The sequence below is a fragment of the Chroicocephalus ridibundus genome, chromosome 1, assembly GCF_963924245.1.
Source record: "Chroicocephalus ridibundus chromosome 1, bChrRid1.1, whole genome shotgun sequence".
Taxonomy (NCBI): Eukaryota; Metazoa; Chordata; class Aves; order Charadriiformes; family Laridae; genus Chroicocephalus; species Chroicocephalus ridibundus.
The window spans coordinates 135,966,256-135,985,057 of NC_086284.1; the positions used below are offsets into that span (position 1 = coordinate 135,966,256).

At 40.0% G+C, this 18,802-nt stretch overlaps 1 protein-coding gene across 5 annotated transcripts in view; it reads right to left on the reverse strand.

Moving 5' to 3' along the window:
• PHF21B (PHD finger protein 21B) overlaps nucleotides 1–18,802 on the reverse strand; it is a 175,582-nt gene that overhangs the window by 19,581 nt on the left and 137,199 nt on the right. For all 5 annotated transcript variants that reach the window (XM_063354972.1, XM_063354960.1, XM_063354951.1 and 2 more), the window contains 3 exons: nucleotides 7,818–8,168; nucleotides 5,916–6,038; nucleotides 651–702 (listed from right to left, as the gene is read on the reverse strand). In XM_063354972.1, coding sequence (XP_063211042.1) covers nucleotides 651–702; nucleotides 5,916–6,038; nucleotides 7,818–8,168 — 526 coding nt within the window. The remainder of the gene's footprint in view (nucleotides 1–650; nucleotides 703–5,915; nucleotides 6,039–7,817; nucleotides 8,169–18,802) is intronic.

The following is an 18,802-nucleotide window of genomic DNA, read 5'->3' on the forward strand; positions in this document are numbered from 1 at the left end:
CTCACACGAAAGCAGGATCAGATTGGAAGTTTGTTTACTTTTTTGTCTAAATGGGGAGAAACGGAGGGAAGCAAGTTTTGTGAGAGGTAGTTTTCTAATTTGCTTAAACTCTTATAAAACAAATGCCAGATTTTCACCACTATTTTTACATGTTCTGTGGAACTCTAGAGACGATGGATGATTAACTCAAAAAGTTAAAGTCCATCTCATACGGGAAAAGAGGAGGGGGCATGCTTACTACAGAAGATCTGGGTAAACATCTTTGAACCTCACTAATTCTTCAACCAGATCAGTGCCGGTGAGAGTCTTTGCAGGCTTTTTGCCTCACTATTGTCTTCCAGTTGTTAATATCCGTTAAAGGACCATGATGACTGAGTAAGCCCAAACGCTGGTTTATGCCAAGCCTGCTAGTGCTGGCTGCAGAGCCAGTTCTCACGCACCTTGAGCTGTGCAATGGGATGGGAGGCAAAGCAAAGTAAGGTCACCCATTATTTTGAGGCTGAAAAGCACAATTGTGCATAGAAAACTTCGCACCTGATTTTTTATTGCCCTTCAGAGGAGAGAATCACCAATTCCTCTTGGCTGCTCTGCAGCCAAGAGAAAAGATTTCACTCAAAAACTGAACTGTAAAACAACATATGCCATCTTACCTTCCAAATGTTCTGTTGTAACCAGTCCTAATGCTACCATGAAGGCAATTTTCTAAGGAAAAAATAAAACAGGGGTTAGATTTTCTACTACAACAATGGTAGAATTAAGTAAATAAATACACCTAGAATTGACAGAATAAACCCAGTAAAGGTCTTTTAGAAATGTATCTTATTGGAGTGCATAGTAATATGGCAAACTTTAACTGAAGATTTGTTTCAGATACGCCTAGTCAGTCACATCCTACTTGTATGACTATATGAACTTTAGCAGTTCAGAGACTTATGAAGCCAATGCTGTATGACTACCGATTTTATACAGCACATGATCAAAATTCAGTCAATTCGATTTCACATTTCTAGCTGCTTTGTTACTCCACTCTTTAGAGAAGTAATTATCTATTATTATTACGATCTGGACACGGCACTGCTTTTATTGGATATGACCAAGCTGTATGATGCAAAACAAGACATGATACACTTTCACTAAACTTTACAACACTAAACAAGACATCTGAAGCATATTGAAAGCCCTCTCACCCAAAAAAAGCTTCCGGAAACTTCTCTTCCCGAGTTACAAAGAGAATGAATTATGCATGAATTATGAAGAGGTACACTGATCCAATATTTTCCCTTTAAATGGTGAGTGAAAAAACATCTTCCACTGACACTGGTGAACTCATTTTGCAGTGAGGAATCTGATCTAAAATATTATTCAGAATTATTTTACACTGTATATGCACAAAAAACATCTGCATACTAACAAATTTTCTGATAAGGCAAGTACTGTAGCAGACTCTAAATTTTCTGTCAGTGATTTTTATTGGGAAATTTTTCCTTGCAGAAGAAATTTTGCTGAAGCTTTTAATCCATCTTTCTGATCAAAAACTGACAGTGTTGTTCCAAATCCAAACTGAATGGAACTCCTTGGTTTGAAGCCACACATCCAGGACCTCAGGGATCTCTTCCTCTTTCTGCCATGATGAACAATCTTGATGGATCACGTTATCCAAGTGGCATTTTCATGAGGTGCTATTCCGCAGGAGAGACAAACTGACTACAAAACCTGAGCTATTAGGAAATCTAACCAAGCAAAGCCTACAATCCAACTCTGATAAAGCATTCAAAGACCACAGGACGATGCAATTATCATACTCACCCAAAATAAAATGTGTAGATTTAGGTCAAACTAAAATACAGTGTTTAAGTGGCAGAAGGTCAAAACATTCTGTTTCAATCAGAGAAGTGTCAGGAGCACACATTTCAACACTTACAAGTCAAAATTAGTTTGACCTTCTTGTATTATGAAAAGCCTGATGATTCAACTTTTCATTTCAGTTCAGGAAAAAATGAACTAGTAAGTCACTGGAACTACCATTTCCTTTGCAATTCTGACTTTCACATAGTGAAATTGTGAAAGCCAGCACATCCTCATTTTGTAGATAAAAAGATCTAGCTATGGTGTGGGTTCTTCAAAACCTAAGGGTCAGGATGGACACCTATATGCCTCTAACATATGTGAAAATATCTCTGTCGAACAGGTGAACTAACAACCTCATAGGACAGGAATATTTTCTTTACATGATCTCCTAGTATGGAACTCTCCCTGTACATTAAAAAATGGTGACGTCAGATATCATCACTGTCAATTTAGATATATTCATGCTATATTTCTGCCTTCTATAACTGTGGTAATGGCAAGCGCATGTGTTCATTTGCATGTCAGACCTTGATTTCAGTAACATTCACTCCTTACATGTCTAAAACACCAGCTAGACACAGTGGGGGCTCTACACCTGAAGGCAAAGATGAATATTTGATCTGCGATCCACTGTGCAGATCTGAGAAGAAAATTAGTCAATTGAGCAGAATTACAAGCTTCACCTCACCCCCACCAAAAAGTAACTTTGTGGTAGGATATGTCTCAGCACTCTGAGCAGAAGTAATAACAACATTTAGGTATAGAATCAGAAAGCTGGAACGGTTAATGTGCAATTATATTTTCCCAGTGGAGCACAGAATGACTATATTACCCAAAGACTAAACTGCAGGGGGAGCATACATTTTCTGACATCTAAACTAAAATTATTTGACTACTGGAATGCCCGCTAAACAATTTCCTCTCTTCATACTAAAATTATTTCAATATATATCCAATTAAATGTAATGACAGCATACTTCCTTAACATATGAAGAACCTTCATAAATGGACTCGATAATTATCTCACTAGTAAAGACAGGAAGGGTTAGCTTTTATAGATATTTGAAAGATAGTTCCTTTTAAAAAAACAACAGTAGAAGTTGTATTCTTTTTAATAAGCATATTATATTAACAGCATATTTTTTTATGAGTTTTGCCATTTCACATTCATGCAGATTGTTGGATTCAACTCAAAATACTACTTCCGCCGAAATGCTTTTCTTTCAAATATCACAGAGTCTATTGTTTCTCCTCTGTGCAGGAATCCACAAAATGGAGGCTTCAGTTTCTCCAGATTTTCAACCCAGGCCTAACGCTAGCATTTAGTTCACAATTGCAATGTGTCTCTCTTGTCCTTCTTACGTGGGATTAAAAACACTGTTAGCTAAATAACCAGCATTTACAGCAGTAATTTTTCTTATAAATAAAAAACTGCTAGAATGTCCTGGAAAATGTTGCCAGAAACTTAAAAATTAACTAATATAAATTTTTTAAAAAGCAAAAACTTTTGGGCAGAATTCTGTTTCTTTCTATGCTGAACTCAGGTCCTTTTAAGAAAAAAACAAAACAAAACAAACCCGAAACCCTCAGGTACTTGCTCCCAAGAGGAAGAGCTCCCTTGCATAATTCCTTAATTTCTTTGCAGAAGTCATTCTGGTGGGAGAAGGCCCATGGCTAGACAGCCAGTTACTGGCCTCCAACCCCAGCAGAGCTGCGCCGATGGCAGGGAGCGGGTGGCCCACTCTTCCAGACCCTCTTCCGCCCCAGGGGGACTGAACCCTCACAGCTCATATCCCAGGAGAGGGCTCTGACCACTGGACCTGGGACACCCTGGGTGGCCGTGACCATCCATCCTGCTTCTGGGAAAGTCACCCCACAGCCAGGCATCCAGGCATCCTGGCCGCAACATAGCGGACGCGAGGAAGTTTCCTTTAGTCTAATGATGATGTTCTTGGGAAAGGGGAAATCTTCAGTTTATGCAACATGCATAGGTATTGCAGGTGGCCATGTCCAGGATCAGCTTCACGGCTTTCCAGCAGAATGAGCAAGCCAGGAACTAAAGACAGTAATTATCCTCAGCCTTTTCTGTACGCTCAGTAACTGCATATGGGATTCCTGGCTTCTAGTAAGTCTGGTTATTTCCGGTTTAATTTTGTTTAAATTTTCAATTTAATTTGTTAAATCCCAGTCTGTCACGACTAACACTTACGTAGAGCCATATTGGAGTTCCTGCCTCGGTTTTGTACTTTGAAGACAAATAAAGGTGTGGAGAGAAGTGCCTAGAGTGCTTATTTTCTTTTAAAAAATGTGATGGTATCTTTGTGACTCTTTGCCTTAAATTTAATCATCTGTTTAAAAGCCATGAGTGCTTTTAGAAATGCGCAGTATGTCTTTTCATGAAGCAAAACAAAGATTTTTACAAAACCATTTCATTTTGTAATTACATGTTCTATTTATGTCATTACATGTATTTACACTAATTATGCTGTTAGTTCTAATTACACTAATTGCATAAATACATGATAATCAACTAAAGTTTACTTTCAAAGAACAAAAGAAATTAACTCTAGACTTACATATTTACGGCCGTGAAACAAATCTATGAAAAGAATCAAAGAATCGTCATACTTAAGGGCATAGCTTCAGCATCCTACACAGAAAATTGTGCTTGCCGAGACCTCAGCATACACCAGCATACACGGTAGGAACAACGTTCTCGGTTACAAAAAAAGGTAGTCAGGATATTCTAGTCAGCAATTTAATGAAAAGCTTATTAAATTGATGAATGCTATACCAAAAAGTGTCCCCAGTCCCATGGTCTCTTCCTGCATCTCTCAAGAAGATTTTTGCTCAATAGTCTTTCTGGAAGGATAAGTTACAGGCAAGGAGAACAGATGGTTTCTCTAACATTCTGTTTCTAAGCAGGGTCTCCTAGCCTTTCTGCCCACAAGGTGCTACGCAACAAACAATCTTTTGAAAACACCTCTCCAAGCAAAACAGGACCCTATAGTCCCGCCATTCAGTTGCAATGAAGATTCATATGAGGGTCAGATTTTAAACTTGGGAGATTTCATAACCGCAGTTCTGCAGCGCTTCTGCATAAGGCTGTGATATTCTAGGCTAAGAGCCACTATTTATCCTTAACACCGTTTTAACTATACGAACCTCTTAAAATGGTAAAATGAATGACCACCCACATGCCCCAAGTGACATTATACATTTATATTGTAATAATCCTCTTAAACCTACAGCTCCAAGGATGTTTTCTTGCTACACATTTATTAGACTAGTAAGGTTAAGATTTCACATGAGCTGAACATTTCCACAATAGAAGTAGATTCAGTTTGTATAACTTCTCAAATTGCCTCAAAAGTACGCACAATTTAATGTTGAGTATGCTAGTCAAAAACCAAAATGCCTGTTAAAGAGAGACTCTATTTCTACAAGGACTTCTGATTTATATTTTTTATTTGCACAGCAAATATAGTTCATGAAAGAGATTAAATCTTATAACCTGCTTTCTAATCTCTTACTCAATTTACAGGATTTTAATGTATTTCAGAATAGAAAGAATCTGTGTACATGTGGGAAGACATGTACACAGCAAATGCAAGAAACTGTATTGTTACATACAATCTAAAAATTGCAAGGTTCATTACAAAGAAGATGTAAAGGCTCAGCTTACAAAGAAAATGTTAATTCAACTTCATAACGCAGCCTGTAAGCCTGATGTTATATATTTGATAACATAAAAGAAAGTATCTTAGGCTTGCATACATCTTTCACAAGAAATGCCACTATACCCACACAAGGTGCTTAGATTATGATGAGACCTACAGTTCTTATATTTTGTGACACTGGAAGGTTTGAATGACACCAACCAAATTTGTCAGGGCACCTCACTGGCAGAGAAATCAACCCAATTGCAGTGACTGAGTACCGGGATGAACAACTGACAGAACCATGAGCACAAACACAGTAACTACATATACGCAGAGAAAAATGTTTAGGAATGGCCCCTGTAACTTAAGCATACTGTAGCTCATTTATTAAAAAAAAAAAATCACCTCTGGATTTTCCTCCTTTTTCTTTTTGGTAGCAGAGGGTCCCTGAGCTGACTCTTCAGGAGGTTTCTTTGTCTCCACTTTACTTTCTGTGTGGGTTTGGACTTGAGGCTGAATAATGATAACCTAAAAGACAATGTACAAATAAAAGAAATTCACTATATGAAAAGGGATTTTTCTACCTGAAACCTTTGATTCTTCTTTGAATGGTTACTTTATACCTCTACAGACACCAGATGCAAGCCACAAGGCAAAAATATTAAAAAATGGATACCTAGGTTAAGCTTCTAAATCCACACTTAAGTTTCTAAAAAATAATTTTTATAGGTGCATTGTAAACCTACTGCAGCCTAAGGGAGCCACTTCAGTGCCTCTGAAAATTAGGACACTTTCTATTTAGAGGACTTCTGAAGCTGACTCAGCAGCCTAGCTTTAGCACTCGTGCTGTCAGTGATTTTAAGGTCCTGATTTTATTTTGCGTACAGGTAGAAGATATGGAATTACTACACATTCAAAACCTAAACCACGACACGCGGTCTGACTTCAGTCACACCAGTGTTATTTCAGAGTAAGTACAAGTGGATGGGAAGGAAAATGCTCCTCAGAACTACTCACGTAACTGAGATCAGAGTTCAGTTCTCAGCATTTATGTGTTATGAACAGTGGATGTCCAGTTTTGCATAAACAAAATAAACTACATGTGTTTTAAACTAAAATTAATTCTGGTTTAGAACCTATAGGCATTACAACACAGATCTCTCATGTGTGCATGTATGTTAATATATCCATCTGCTCGTATTTGAATTACCACGTGAAGATTTAGAGTGCAGAGAACATTATCTCAGAAGCTATTACTTTAAAAGGAATGAAGGACGATTCTGACCACAGAACTGCACATGTGACTTTATACCCATAATCAAAGCTTCATGAAGGACTACAGAAGACCTTCCCAAGATCACCTTCTAGATGTACGTTATTGGATTTGAATGCTTGGCCTTTTCCATCTATTTCATTGCTAACTTTCAATCAATGTTATTTAATTGTTAGATACTTTAACTCAACTCAGTCACTATAGAAGATTCAAAAGAATAAAAAGGGATGGTTTTTTTTAAACCAGCAGCCAATTTAAGTAAGAGAAAAATAAATTATGCTAGAGAAGTGGGGAAGAGATGCCTGCTTTTATTTACCTCAAAAGCCATCCTACATGCTGTATTCTTTTTTAGCACTGCATGAGAACCTGTGCTGCCAACAAAACAAAAAGTAGCAGGATCCCAGTAGCAAATTACAATGAATGTCTGCTGGGTACATTGGCAGCTTTTATTGAATCTGTTACTGGTAGGAGAGTGGTGAAGTTTTTGTATTTCAAAGCTGAGAAGCAGTACAAAGAGGAAACAAGTAATTTATAACTTGTTTTTTTTCCCCATTGATTCATCTGCTGATCAGTTTTGAAACCCTGAGCTCTCATTTCATTTGGTCTTCCCCTGAAAGTGTAGAAGGGAATGTCTGATTATTTGATATAGTCCCTCGGGGTCAGTCAATATAACTAGTATCACTGTATAATTGAAGAGGGAGTCCACAGGAAATTTGAGCCTGCACAGAATCCAGGGATATTATTAGTGAGGAATGGTTTAAGGAAATGGAAGATCATACGGTCCCATTAATGTCAGGCTACATCATGATACAATTTGTTGCCGCTAAAACATATGCATGTACACAGACAAATGTCTATGTGTCCCCTTAAGAATTTTCCCATTGCTTTCTGATTATTTTCTTCAAAAGGAACCACTGACATCACTCTGCACAGGGCTGTGCACTCACGGGGGAATATTCTGCTTACATCTACAATGTAATTCCTGTGTTTGATAACAAAAAAAAAAAACACATGTCAGGAAAAGAAGAACCTACCTTGCTATCGGCACTAATGAGGAGTGGTTGCACTTTAATGCTATCGTTGACCACAGAGACAGTTGCGCTGGTGCTGATAGGAGTTGCATTGTTGGGGGAGGTGGAAATGATGGCGTACGCCACACCTGCACTGCTCAGAGGTGATGAAATAGCTGTGGACTCGGTGACACTTTGTGACTGGCTGTTAGGCGTCTGTACATGGCTGACGGTGTTATTGGCAGTTGGGAGGGCAGGGCTGGGGTTTTTGATGCTGACTACGGTTGCCTTCTGGAAGGTGGGAGGCTGTTTGGAAGGTTGGTCTCTGCACGGGGAGATAGGGAGGCTGTCTGGAATCAGGGTCTTTGGCCTAACCTACAAACAGAGAGTTAGACGTTATTAGGCACAACCTCCCATTGTAACGAACAAATACCGCATACATGCTTTCTCCCAGTAGAATCTCTAATATTACCCATGGAACAGGAGCATCTAGGAAAAAAAAAATAGTGCAGCAACTCGAAGTAGCCAGGCATTCATTTACTTGTAGATATATTCCCAGCACTCCCCAGTTGAGTCATTTTAGAGTCCTTAACTCACTGCAATGCTGAACAGGAATGGAAGAAAAAGCCAACACCTCACTTTTATTAGCACACATCCATACAAATGCTACTCAAGTCACATACAGTTCTCAGTAGGGATGTTTAAGCCAAAGCCTTTGCAAAGAATGTAAACCCCAGACACAATAATTTCCTGTTCTGAAGGACACAACACTCTTACTATGAATTAAGGAATAGGAACTAAATCATTAAGGGAGTTGTGGGAAAGCATTTACAGGAACAGTAAGCGTATGCATTTATGCTGGTGGATCAGTGAATGAAGATACTCAAATTTTTAAGATGTACCATGTCTAATGGAGAGGAGATCAATCATGCAATCACTCAGCTTACAAAGAAAAAAAAAAAAAAGAAAAAAAAGAGGGGGGAAAAAAGGAAACTCATCACAACCCCCTAACTTTGTGTTTTGTTGCTGTAAGTAAAGAGCTAGTTTGCAGCTGTGGGTGGATGCAGAAGGAACTTCTATGCATGGAGGGGGAAACTGTGTGCCAAGATTTGCGAAGGCTGTGGCTTTACCCAGAGCCATGAATGATAGCTGTGAACAATTGTTTTCAGCTAATGTGATGTGTTTCCAGTGGGGTAATTAACGTCACCCTGTCAACATGGTTCTGCCTTAACAACAAGTTAAGTACAGTTCCAGGATTGAAAATAAATAATTTAAACTGCTTCACATGAAGTTAACTTCACTCCCAGCTTATTCGTTAACATGGCCAGATGAAACAGTCAGTTCCCTCTGTGCTTATTTAGTCCTGTCACTTCTCGCACCTTCCATACTGTGAAGCAAAATGACAAGTTGTAACAGACAGACACGGGAAACAGCTGCCAGTGTCACTGCACTGTAGTCTACAGGAGCCCTTCCAATGCTGCCGACTTCAATCTTGAGCCTAAGTAAGCAATTTAATGAAAACGTGGGGATTTACTGATGTGCAGAAAATCAGCTCTCAAGGCTGGCCATCATCCTCTATCGCGTCAAGGAGGAGCCATACCTGTTTGTCCCCACAGCCAATATTAAGTGCAGTGACACACGTACTGCGAGCTCTTCATGTTTTGATAACTTGGCTCTCAATTTCCGATAGGATCCTAACACCTACGAGCAGTGCAAACGTGTATCAGAGGCACAGTCCTGCTCGGGAGTGTCTAAATGGTCAGTAACCGAGATAGGTGGAAAGCGAAAGAGGAAACAGAGCCAAAGAAGAGCAGAGAGGAGGGTTTGCCCCAGGTCCTGCAGCAGATTGGTGACAAAGCCAGGAAGTCGCTGTGTTTGGCTCACAACTGCGGGGTAACACCGGAAGGCCCCACAGACCCACCGTGACGTGACACAAAACTATGCTCAACTATGGCTAACCGTATTCAAGATACACTGATAGTAACTGAAGGGGGGTTTGCTCTTTTTCTGCTATCCAATCACTTTATGTAATGATTATTTGATTTATTTAGTTAAGATACAAGACAAATACCCTGGCGAAGTTGTTTAAGAGAGGAGTCTATGAGTAGCTTCCTATCCATAATTAGTTCATGGTCTTATTTTCAAAAGTAGTGCACAGAGGATTGCTTTAAACCCATCTTGGCCCAGGCATTCTACAAAATTAAGGCTTCTAACATAAACAGCAGCTCAATGCAATAAGAGACGTGATACTTAAAGCAGGTTGTTCGTGTCTCTATCGGAGTCAGTTATACAAGCCGATCTCGTAATATCTACCTTTATATTTTCATAATAATCTTTCCCTCCTATGTTATATCTTATATAAGTCTCTCATATGTAAGCCTTTAACAAGTTGCTCATGTGCTCAGAGACACATTCACACAAATAATATCGTTATTCAGAAAAGAAAGTACAAGAAGCTTGGCAAAATGCAGTTAAAATGTACTAGCATGGCTAAAAAATCCAAATTTAATTCTTAGCTGTTTGGCTAAGATCTAGATTTTACCACGTCTCCTTAAAACAAAACAATTTTCTTGTAAATTAATAGAATATCTTTTACCAACAGAAATACTGTAAACATACAGATAAGCACGTATATACAGGGAAAGCAAGAGAGAGAGAGAGAATAAGGAGTACTTCACATCAAAGATTCAATAGAACAGTCACTGAGATCTTTAGAAAAAAATCAAGTCTGACAAAAAATCAGCTTAAGAGTTTTTCTAGCCAAAAACCGTCATGTAGTCTACCAGGATCTACTGTATCTGTCACTCTTAATTGCACTGTTATATTTAATCAAAAGCCTAATTAAAACTAAATGCCTATATATATTCCGGATATATAATTATCTTTTCTATACTATTGCATATATATTTTGACTGTCAGATGTAATACCTCAATGAATCCTATACACATCCTTAATACACATTCTGCAAGTCGTGGATGAATGCATATTATTTTGCTATGAAATAAGCTCTTCCTGCAGAGACAATTAAACAGGCTTAATTTTCCAAAATAACAAATTCCGTATAAAGTGCTGCATGCTGAAATAGCTGACAGGACTTACCAAACTGGTACAGCCCAAGAACATACGCTGGGCGTTTTCTGCCACCGTGTGATACAAAGGAGGTATAGCGTTCTTCATAGTCTAAGCCTCTGCTAATTCCCTGGCAAATTCAGCTAACGTTGTGAGAGCATACTTATTTGCAATTATAGAATAATAAAAAGGGTTGGCTACAGAAAAAGTCTCAGGTGCTCCTGAGTTAAAGCTAAAATAAGTTGAAGTTAAAATAATGTTTATTTCTGCAGCCTGCAGGCGTGAATCCAAAACAGAAAGCAAGCATAGAAGCCCCTTGAGCTCTGACACCTATGAACCTTCCCCCCTTGAATATAAACACTAAGCGTAAGCACTTAATAAACAGCTAAGTGAAAGGCCTTTAGCAGAGTTTCATGTTAAAAACCGAACTGCTCCAGTAATCTGTGAGAATAAATGGTGTCAGCTGGCAAGAAAAAAATATGAAGGAAAGAGCATAAATTCCTTTTCCTCGTGGCAAAACCGTAGCTTAAATTTGGGAGATGAAAGGAGGACAGTGGTACTAACAGAAGTTTGGAAGTTGACAGTCACTGAAGAAGAACCGGAGAAAAACTAGGGCAGGGCAGGGACTGCATTTCACATGCAAGGTATCAAAAAGACGTTTTCTACTGAAAGTAGCACAGGTTGGATGGCACCGGTCCCCGTGACAAGAGCCACAGAAATAAAAGGCGCAGAAGTTCAGCAAAGGAGAAGAAAAAAGACAAGAGTAACAGACAGCATGTATGTTACCAAATGAAAACTGCAACTGTTGGCGAGCGCTGCAAATAACAATTCTCCTGTAGCTCAACCCTCCTCTCCCCAAATATCTTTCATTTAACTTCTGACAGCTGTCAAAACAGAATGTGATACTACCAGGGCTCTAAATGCAGGAGAAGAGAGAGCTGCTTCTTGAATATAATGATTTCACAAGCCCGTGTTTTTCTTGAGTTTCCTCAACGCCCACAATAACAGAAACATTTGATTTTAGGCGGCAACATTCAGACACCTCTAGTACTTCTCAAATAGCCTGCAGGTGAGCACACTGTTCAAGAAGATATTCCCAGGCCTGAGAATTCACTAGGTGGGGGCTGTCTGCTTTTCAGACAGGGAAATAACAGGGAGCCCAATCCTGTGAGATGTGCAGAGCGCTTTTTTGTTCAGCAACCTCTAATTTCATATATTTTAAAGAGTTTCGTATCAGGAGGGAATGGGCTCCTGTGACTAATATGACGTCTTGTATATCCCATATCATTAAGCTCCATCCAGATGTCCCTACGTGAAGCCCAAAGGCTTCCATTAGACTGAAACGTCATTCCAGCTCTCAAGAGTACAAATGGTTGAATACCACAGAGGTGAACGAACTGCTGAGTGGTGGAGGTGGGAGAGCCTGATGCGTGTCACTATTGACAAAGGCTACTGTGATCCTGGGCAATCTATTGCCCGAGCTACATCCCATCAGGTGAACCGCTCCCACGCTGCAGTAAAGAAAAAGAATGTAAAAAAGAGAAACTCTTAGAAAATAAGCCTTCAAGATCCAACCCAAACAAGTATGGGGGAAAAGGAGGAGAAGGGAAGGCAAGCACACAATCCCTCCCATCTCTGTGGGCAATCCCATGTAGTCCTAAAGGACAGGATTTAATTAGAACAGTTATCTCTGTGCCAATCTGCAGGTGCTATGAGCATTGTTAAGGGCAATTCTGGTAAATGCGTTCTCCTTGCTCAAGAAGGGAAGTTAACAAATGCTCTTCAATTACAAAACCAAAAGGGATCACCACGATCCTCCAGCTCACAGACTGGCCATAGAATTTCTCCCAGAAACTGAAGACTGATTTTAAAAGAAAATACTAACGGCTTTTTAAGGATGAATTCATCACGAGTCCCAATAAACTGTTATAATATTTTATTATGCTCATGACTGGCGTTTTATTGCGAGGTTGAATTTGCCTAACTTCAGCTTCCAGCCCCTGGATCTTGTTATAGCTTTGTCAGCAGCACTGAAAAGCCCTCCCCCTCCCCAATATCAGATATCAGCTGGATCGTGCTCAGCATCAATCAGCCCTTCATACTGGCAGGGCCGATCTGTATGAGAGTAAATTTTTCAGCTCAACGCAATATCACATTGCCTTTGAGAGAAAGACCATTATTCACACTTTATTTTCACTTCACCCTTGTACTCAGAGCTTAAAAACAAAAACTCAAAATGGATTTGGCACAATTCATATGTCACAGAGGCAAAGTGCTGGGAGCAGCAGACAGAGCTTTCATTCTTGAAAAGCTTTAGAGGATCACACAGAAAACATTAGCAATGGCTGATAAAATGAGTGCAATATGGGGTAATTATATCCTTCACCATAATGAACAGATGCACGCTGACTTCAGTAAAGCTGTGTCTATTTATGCCAGCTGAGGACCGATTCTCTCCCTCTTCTTTTCTTAATCAATAAAAATTATGTCAAAGAAAAGGTTTCTGTGTAACTTTACAGCAATGACACACCCTAAAACCCAGGCTGCCCAACTGACCAGAATACAAGTGTTTCCAGCTTGGTTGATTTTTGGTTCCTTTCCCGATAAGCTCCTATTATCTTCAGCCTGGTCTGAGACCACAGTCAAAATAAACACAGATTTCTTGCCCCAGGGGGAAGATTTAAAACCACACGTGACTATGGATCCACGCACCCTTTTCTTCCTCCCCCTACACAAAAAAGAAGTTACTTTTCAGTGTGTGTCATGAGCAAACCCCAGGCAAGATGACCCAGTTCAGTGAATCTTGTGCTCACACACAACGTAAGCCTCTCCTTAGCATCTACCTGAAATATTAGCCCGGTAAGCCGCAGAAAAAGGTATGAAATGCAGGGCAAAACCCTGGCAACTTCTCCAGCCCACGTTTCCAATCCTGCTGCTCTGGACAGTGAGGACCAGGGAAGAAATCTTAATTTGACTGAAACCAACAGCAAATTTGAATAGATTTCAGTAAGTCCAGAACTGCAAGTAGCACCTCAAAACAATCCCTAGTCTCTCATTTTATATGCCACACAACCCAAGAATCCCCCTGGGGTATTTTCACACATATTCTAATTATGTGCACTGTATCAGACATTTTCCACTGGACTGTATACCTATTGTGCTTCGGTATTTCAATTTGTTAGTCATGGATAGCCAACTTTAGTGTAAAGGTGACACACAGATAATATAACCCCTGCGCAATTTTTAAGAAGACAAAGCTATTTCATTTAGTTTTTCTTTTCCTTCAGCTTTGCTTGATACTACAGAAATGGAACTTTTGCTGAGAGGGATGTTTGTGTGGGAATCCGCCAGCTCTGCTTTTTGTGGATGTTGGCATAAGGCAGTCAGGTGGGAGTTCTTTATTAAAAATGTTATCAGTGTTTTGAACACAAAACTGTATTTTCACAGGAACTTGACTGACTTTTGCTAATGAAATGTATATTTTCTCCTCAGCTATACTGCCTGTATTTTCTGGTTTGGCATTGCTGCTATTGAGTTGATGATTCATTAAGTGTCTCTTTTCCATCTGCAAAGGGGAAAACTACCATTAAACCAGCAAATTAAAATCAATATTATTCCAAAAAAATAAGAAGTAGGGGTTGAAGTTGACAAGGATTTCTGCTTTTTTTTTCCTTCTGCACAATGATTCTGTCCTTGAATATGCAGTTATCTATGTGCCTCTGAGGAAAGAATTTAATCTTTATTGTTTAGGATTACAATAGAAATATAAAAGCTAGACTGTGATTATACACACCAGTCAATAATTTACTTCCATTTCTACTCTTTTCAGCATTACAAAGTCAGCTTGCTTCTCTCATAGATACTCATCTATGATTAACTTACTTCAATTTAAATATAAAGTGTCCATGAAGCCTTTAGGCACAAACGAGTCAACATCTGTCTGCCTTTCTCCTATCCGTACACTTTCACAGGCGAGCTCTGGACTAATCCACACAGTTGGGCTTTCACTGGACTCAAACTCTGGTGTCACTTTAAAGACCATGGATGTCACTGCTTTGTACTGTCCATCATTTTGAGAGCTTTTCCTGCTTTTAGGCAACAATCCTAGAATCCTAGAATGGTTAGAGTTGGAAGGGACCTTGAAGATCATCTAGTCCAATCCCCTGCCATGGGCAGGGACACCTCCCACTAGACCAGGCTGCTCAAAGCCCCATCCAGCCTGGCCTTGAACACTTCCAGGGATGGGGCATCCACAGCTTCTCTGGGCAACCTGTCCCAGTGCCTCACCACCCTCACAGTAAAGAATTTCTTCCTAATACTTAACCTAAATCTCTACCCTCTTTCAGTTTAAAACCATCACCCCTCATCGTAATGACAGCATATTATAATGATTTGACCAGCCTCAACTCATTTACTAGCCAAAATCAAAAAAAGCTGAAAGACAAAATAATAATAAAAATAATGACAAAAATCATTTCTGTCTGCTGACAGCCTGAGCAAGATAGAAGCACACAAAAAGCTCAGACATCAGGAGATGAAAATGAAGGTTTTAGGGACAGGAATCAGTGATGTGAATTCCTCCAAGCCTCTGCTGAGGTACTGCAGACAGAGAAAACTTTCCTATCCGCCTGTCATTTGGGCAGAGGCCTACTGCAAGCTTCTGCTGCTGGCATGGAGGCTCAGAGACACAGCACAGTCCGGCTCCAAGCCAGACATGGATCTGAAGCCACATCATTCGCATGGATACAAATGGCTTCAGTGGAGAGAGGGGACATTTCTTCTCATCTTCCTGATACTCCGCAGATCAGCATTTGATGTGGAGAAACATGAGAGTTTTCACTGGGAAAAAGATACCATGTCAGGTATTAAAATGGCTTGAGTCTTTCATGGGAGTTGTATGCATACTTTAGGCTCCTACGTGCGAACTATCATGGAGATCTGACTTCCATGGAGGTCCTTTCCAAAACGTTCATGACACTGATTGGATCTGAAGATCTTAAGCATCAGTAACAGCCAGTTCCACTTCTCCTTCCCCAGCACAACTGAAACTGAAACTCAGAAAGGCAGAGGTAACAGAGCTAGGCACTTTGGAAAATTTGCATCAGGGTGTAGTCCCCCTTGATATACCATACGCACTCATCGTTGTCCATACTGCAGAAGACTGGATTTCTCATCACTGCCAACCTCTGGCACACCACCATCCACAAGGAACAGTTCTTATCATGCCACCTTATTCATACCTTCATCTGTCTTGGCTGCGCTACAGCATTTTTAAATACGTACCATGGAGCACTCCAGATGCTCCAACAAGCCCATGCCTCTCAGCAACACAGGCTACCTCTGAAACCTATCCACTAGTGCATAACTGCTATTCCCCCAGACTTTTCAATAAAGTACCGTGTTTTCATCCCGATCTTCAAAGCTCTCCCAAGAAAGGCCAAGGTGGCCACGTGTCTCTGGTGCAGGTAGTCTCTACAGCAAGGCTGATGCTCATATAGGCAGGCATCTCAACCTTTTTCCTCTACATAGAGTCATAGAGTCATAGAGTCATAGAATCATAGGGTTGGAAGGGACCTCTGGAGATCATCTAGTCCAACCCCCCTGCCAGAGCAGGGTCACCTAGGGCAGGTTACACAGGAACACGTCCAGGTGGGTTTTGAATGTCTCCAGAGATGGAGACTCCACCACCTCTCTGGGCAGCCTGTTCCAGTGCTCTGCCACCCTCAGGGTAAAGAAGTTCCTCCTCATGTTTAGGTGGAACTTCCTATGTTCCAGTTTGTGCCCAAAACATAAGCAACATCACTTTATGAGGCATAAGCCCCATCACTTTCTACAATAAACATTTTCTATGTTATACTCCTCTGACAGAAATATATAGTGGCATGCAATTAATAGTCGCATGCCTATTAAAAATAAGCCAACTGATAAAAAGGAACCCTAACTAGAACTCTCAGCTGCACGCACTTCTTCCCAAAGGGAAAGGATGAGAGAAGAAATCGCTTACAACAGATGTTAATCTGTGTGCTTAACACATTACCGGAAGGTGCTTCAAATACAGTGACAAGCACAGTATAAAAGCTTATATAGAATAAAACAGATTAACAACTATATTTATTAAGGGCTACATTTTCAGCCAGGCCTCTGCAAACCTTTCTTTTGAAAAAGCAATTTTGTTTCTGTTTTCTGCACGCATACAGTCAATGAATATTAAATACTGTTGCAAACCCCTTAGCTTGGTTATATACCACGCTGATTAAGTTACCTTGAATTAGATTATCTCTCTTCTCCTCCACTAGCATTCCAACACATCCTCCTGGAAGCTCTGAGGGTTATATACCAGAAAGGTGCATGACATCCCTTAGGGGATTATAGTCCTTTTCTCCTCTGATATTGTAATAATGACTTTACCCAATTCAATTATTCCTTACTCAAACAAACAATAAAGTGCTCTTGTCTCTCCACTGCACAATTCTGTGTGACTTTTTATACAAACATGTATATCTGCTAGCTTCTCTTCTAGCTTCACAAAAGGCTGACTTGCATTTAGTAGTATTTTTCCACTTTCTAATGGCTATGCGCAGTCTTAACACATTACACTTAAAAATAATGATTATTTTTTTTTTTAGACTTATGATGCAAACAGAGAAACACTTTGCCACTGACCAATCTATTAACACATTTCTTCTACAGCACACAGTGGCATCACACAATTTGAGTTCTGTCTCTAGGAGTCATTTTCCTTTCAAGAAATCTTCCAGAAGCCCTACCACCGGGGAAGGAGCAGTGGTTGCGTTTGGTACACACACGAAGAGAAGCAGCAGCTATCAGTGGAACTGCACTCGTGAGAACTATGACAAGAAATCTTAAAAATGAGAATGTGCCTTTAAGTTTTGGGAACACCTAGAGACCACAGTGTCTGGCTGGGCTCACACGCGACCCACTGATGGACAAACACACAGTAACGAAACAGCCCCTGTCCCAAAGCAGCGTGCAGTCCAGTGGCCAAATTCAGACCCTACTGAATTATGCATATTAAAATCACTACAGAATATAAAAAGCAAGCAGCGCTTGACAGCAGAACTGGCTAGAGTCGATTGAAAAACACGCATGTTTCATCCAAAGTGGTTGTGCATACCTGTTTCTTTCCACCACTAACCTGCGTGATAGCTCCACCGCAGGCTTCTGCTACGCGACTTTCTGCTCTGCTCTAATCAGCAATGTCATGAGCAAAGCCATCCCAAGCCCTGCCTTCAACCAGGACTGGAAAATAGGTCAGGGAAATAGCATTATAATCTGATTTAAGTGCTATGCAAATCACCACAGTCTCGCCATTAATTTCAGTGAGAATTGGATTGGGCCCAAATTACTGACAACAAAATGGGAGGTTTATTTTAATATCTTCACCATTTCATTTAAAATCTTGCATTGAAGAACAGAAAATAAGATTTGCCACGTGCCTTCAGGTGGCTACAGTGTGACTTAAATTTTTATGTAAAACACTGAAAACAGACAGACTGTCGGCACTGCGGTTGGAAACTGGAGCCCCAACCTGACATAAGGCCACCTCCTCCTTACAGTTGATGGGTGCTATAAAGCAGAGGAAGAGCTCAAGAGTAAGAGAGTGCATCACCCTTGTGTTTGGGTAGAAGACCTTCAGGATTTGCTTCTCAGAGTACAGTGGAGGGTCTGCAGCTTCAAAACATCTCAGCCATCTGGAAACCTCAAAGGCCAAAGTAAGAAGAGAAAGACTATCTGGAATTAACTTCCCAAACATCACAGCTCATAGCAGAAATTTTATTTATTTGATGAAAGCAAAAATAACTTCATATTCTGTAAAAAAAAAAAAAAAAATTAAAAAAGAAAAGAAAAAAGATCTGCCAAAGAGGCTTGTTTTGGCAAATAATGAATGCCTAAAGAAATATTGTTTGTATTGTGCAAT